This window comes from Sinocyclocheilus anshuiensis, unplaced genomic scaffold (assembly GCF_001515605.1).
Source record: "Sinocyclocheilus anshuiensis isolate Anshui unplaced genomic scaffold, SAMN03320099.WGS_v1.1 scaffold2337, whole genome shotgun sequence".
Taxonomy (NCBI): domain Eukaryota; kingdom Metazoa; phylum Chordata; class Actinopteri; order Cypriniformes; family Cyprinidae; genus Sinocyclocheilus; species Sinocyclocheilus anshuiensis.
The window spans coordinates 8,454-11,952 of NW_015551144.1; the positions used below are offsets into that span (position 1 = coordinate 8,454).

General features: G+C 35.6%; 1 protein-coding gene across 3 annotated transcripts in view; it reads left to right on the forward strand.

The window, feature by feature from the left end:
* The first annotated feature begins 2,274 nt into the window (after positions 1 to 2,274).
* Positions 2,275 to 3,499, forward strand: part of sp1 (sp1 transcription factor) — a 20,889-nt gene continuing 19,664 nt past the window's right edge. For 2 of the 3 annotated variants that reach the window (XM_016453436.1, XM_016453437.1), the window contains exons 1-2: positions 2,276 to 2,403; positions 3,064 to 3,143. In XM_016453436.1, the coding sequence (XP_016308922.1) occupies positions 2,352 to 2,403; positions 3,064 to 3,143 (132 nt within the window). In that variant the 5' untranslated portion in view covers positions 2,276 to 2,351. Of the gene's footprint in view, positions 2,404 to 3,063; positions 3,144 to 3,499 lie in introns of all 3 variants that reach the window. The other variant, XM_016453438.1, reaches the window with a different exon arrangement.

A 3,499-nucleotide genomic window follows, 5' to 3' on the forward strand; every position in this document is an offset into this window, starting at 1 on the left:
TACACAACAATATATAATACATTAAAGTTTTCTAGATATCAAAGTGTGTACGTGTGTGTATATACTGAAAAAAGCAGCTTTATAATATACTAGTAGTGTAATGCTAATGCATTTCCAATGAGCTGAAATACAATTGAAATGTACTTGAAGTACATTAAAACGATGCTTCAAATATACTCTAAGTGTAGTTCATGAAGTATTAAAAGGACATTTTAAATGTATTTTAAGAAATACACTTAAATTGCACTAAATATACTTAAAGTGGTTCCAATTTAACACAATTTCAATATATTAAATATATTACAAATAGATTAAAATCCAACTTAAACATATCTTGAAATACACTTAATATACTTAAAGTTGTTTCAAAATAATACATTTAATATGCACTTAGTATAGTGTAATTTAAATATAGTAAGTATGTCTGAAAAAGCACAATTTAAATATATTTCTTTTTCACCTGGGTCAGACAGTCAGATAGTGTGAAAAGCATATAATAAAACATTTCTTTGACCTGACTGAGGTGTTATTAGCGAGGTAAAGTCTTAATATAAATGTAATGGTTGTTTTTATTATTATTATTGAAAATGTTTGTAAAAGCTATATTAGAATAATGTAAAATCTAAATAAACAAAATGGATCGACATTAATCTAAAATCCCCAATTAAATTTAAATAAACATGACAGATACAATCAAAAAGACATTTAAGCTAACTCTGTCAGAGTGATGTATATCTTAATAATTTAAATTTAGCGTCTACATATCAATCATGTTACTTGTTGTATCCTTATAATAATGGATACAGCACTGATGTGCAGCCTGGCGATAACATATGAAATACAGGCTATTAAACAAATAAAATAAATAAATAAATAAAGCTTTGAAGTTGCCAGTATAGATGAAATCATCATGGATGAATTTAGACATTAAAGTTTTTACATTGTAATGTAATCATTCATCGCATCATCGCGTTTGGATAAAAGCGTCTGCAAAATGATAAAATGTAAATAAAAATCTGAATTTATTTGAGATCTACTACAGCGCATGTAGTCCAGCTACGACAGACTCGCATTCTAGACTGTCTCAGAACAGATATATTCACCTCAGTAAAGAAAGTATTGTGTTTCAAGTCATTATTTTATTTGTCTTGATGTTTCAAAAGGACTCTCTTGTCTGCGTTTCCTAAGCAACTCGTATAAATGCATAAATAAGGTAGCCTAGTATGGCTTTCGAGACAGCATCGGGTTGACTAATTACTGGTTGTGAAGGGATAAATAAACAATAAACTATGAGAGTGAGCAAGCAAAATAAGGGTTAGGCGTAAAAGAGCACATAGTTATTGTGTTGGGGCCCCATACCTGCAATTTGCTAAGGGCCCCCAAATCAAGTTCGCCCCTGTTTAACAGGAGTTGATGCAATGTTGAAATCTTGAGAAAACACTTGTTAAAATGTAAGTGATTTGTTTGTAAATCCAGTGGTCAAATGCTGTGTGGCGTCTCAGTCTTCTGTGTAATTACAGCCGCCTGACTACTGGCTGCTCATTGTGTGAACATCCACACAACTGGAGGACTTTCTGAATGTATAAACGCGGTAGGTTATGAAAAAAATATGAAAAAGTGGAATTAGTGAGAATCAATGAATTATGAATAATGTTTTGCTATTGTGTGAATAATTTATAATCATGTGATCAATAAAAAGTAACTAAACTGATTATGAGTGTTTTCAAATGTAATATAATCTAACTGAAAGTACTTTTTGGAATCTGATTGCATAATCTAGATTACATGTAATCAGTTACTACCCATTTACAAAGCTTTTTGGTGATTTAAAGCATATTATCAATCAACATCACTGCAAACAGGCTTTCCATCTAATATAAACCAGTATTTACCTAGTCTAATAATAATAACAACAACAACAAGCTATAATAACAACAATAAGCTATTGCTCTCGCACGTGTCCAACAAAACCAAAAGCCTGCTGATCCTTAAGAGAGCAATAACCAGTTTAGTCTATATCTAATTTAACAAAAATATCACACCAGCAGACATTCTAGTTGTTCTCTGCATATTTTGTTTTAAAAAGCGTACATATTTTGAGATTTTGTTTCACAAATAAAAACAAACTAACAAAAAAATAGATAGCACACTAATTTGCTGTGGTGCCTCATAGATTCTCATACTTGTGAAGAAGTAGCCTAGTATCTCTGAACCTATAAATGACACGGGTTAAAACAAAGAATCCTATTGGCCGAGGAGAAAGCGATTCGCTTTTTAATTGGCCCATTGCCCCCGCCGCTTTGACGCTGTCCTTTCGGTTCATCAAGTTTGGTTGAGTTGTTTGAGAGTTCATGTCAGACTTGAAGAAGTGTGAAAAACTCGCGCCTACAAACATTATGAGCGGTGAGTTCACTTTATACAATCTAAATGTGTTTATTAGCTTTCATCAGTATTAACGACAACTGTAATCGATTGATGTATTGTCAAACACCGACATCGATTCGCCCAAAACACCAAATTATGTTGTTCGTATTCCGCTTAAGTGATCATAAACAGCAATAATCGTCTCGTAATCGCTAACAGGAGCCATCTGAGTTTGACGTAAAGTTTGTTGTTTTTGTTTCTGGAGTTAGTGACCGTAATCTTGAGCTTGTTTGCGAAGTTGTGGAAGTTGTGTTGATCTTTACAGCGACCTACATTGAGTTAACTTATATAACACGAGCGACGATAAACAGCGCTTAACGAAAGTCAGAGAATGGACGTTAGCGATGAAGATGAAGATGATGGCGACGAAGATTATGAAGAAGCGAATAAGTGTCAGTGTTTTTAGTGAAGGAATATGGCCACTGAACGCGTGTCAGCCCCTCAGCTAATGCTGCTCTGCTAACTTTTAAACCGGTTTCATCTGTTGCCCGAGAACTGCACACTAGATAAACACATCCTTGTGCTCTTTCTGAGTTTCTGTTAACTGTGTGTCAGATCCACAGCGAGTGAAATGAGTTTATATTAACTGTGTGTCAGATCCACAGCGAATGAAATGAGTTTATATTAACTGTGTGTCAGATCCACAGCAGAATGAAATGGCGGCGCTGGTGGACAACGACACGAGCTTCATTCAGGAGAGAAACTCCAGCACAACTCAAGTAAGTGCTCCACTTCACAGCCCATATCTGCTAACCCTTCCCTGCAGAGTGTGTTTGACTGGAGCTCGCTGTATGAAGTGCTGCTGAGTGTGTAATGAAGGCAGGTCTGTGTCCGCCTCTCTTCTGCTCGGAGCAGCTTCACTGAGGAACATGGGAGGGAAATGGGTGGATCAGGAAGCAGTGTCTGCTTTTAAAACGCTTGACTTACTGGAAGTAAAGCACAGCCCAGGCTTCTGCTCTGTGATTGGAGACCAGAGCAGATTTCTTCAGACTGTTGTTGACCTGAAGTTTGTGAACACAGATGCTTCTAGCTGCTCACCTGAGGCTGATTTTGTGTGGCGTAGAGCGGTTCATCA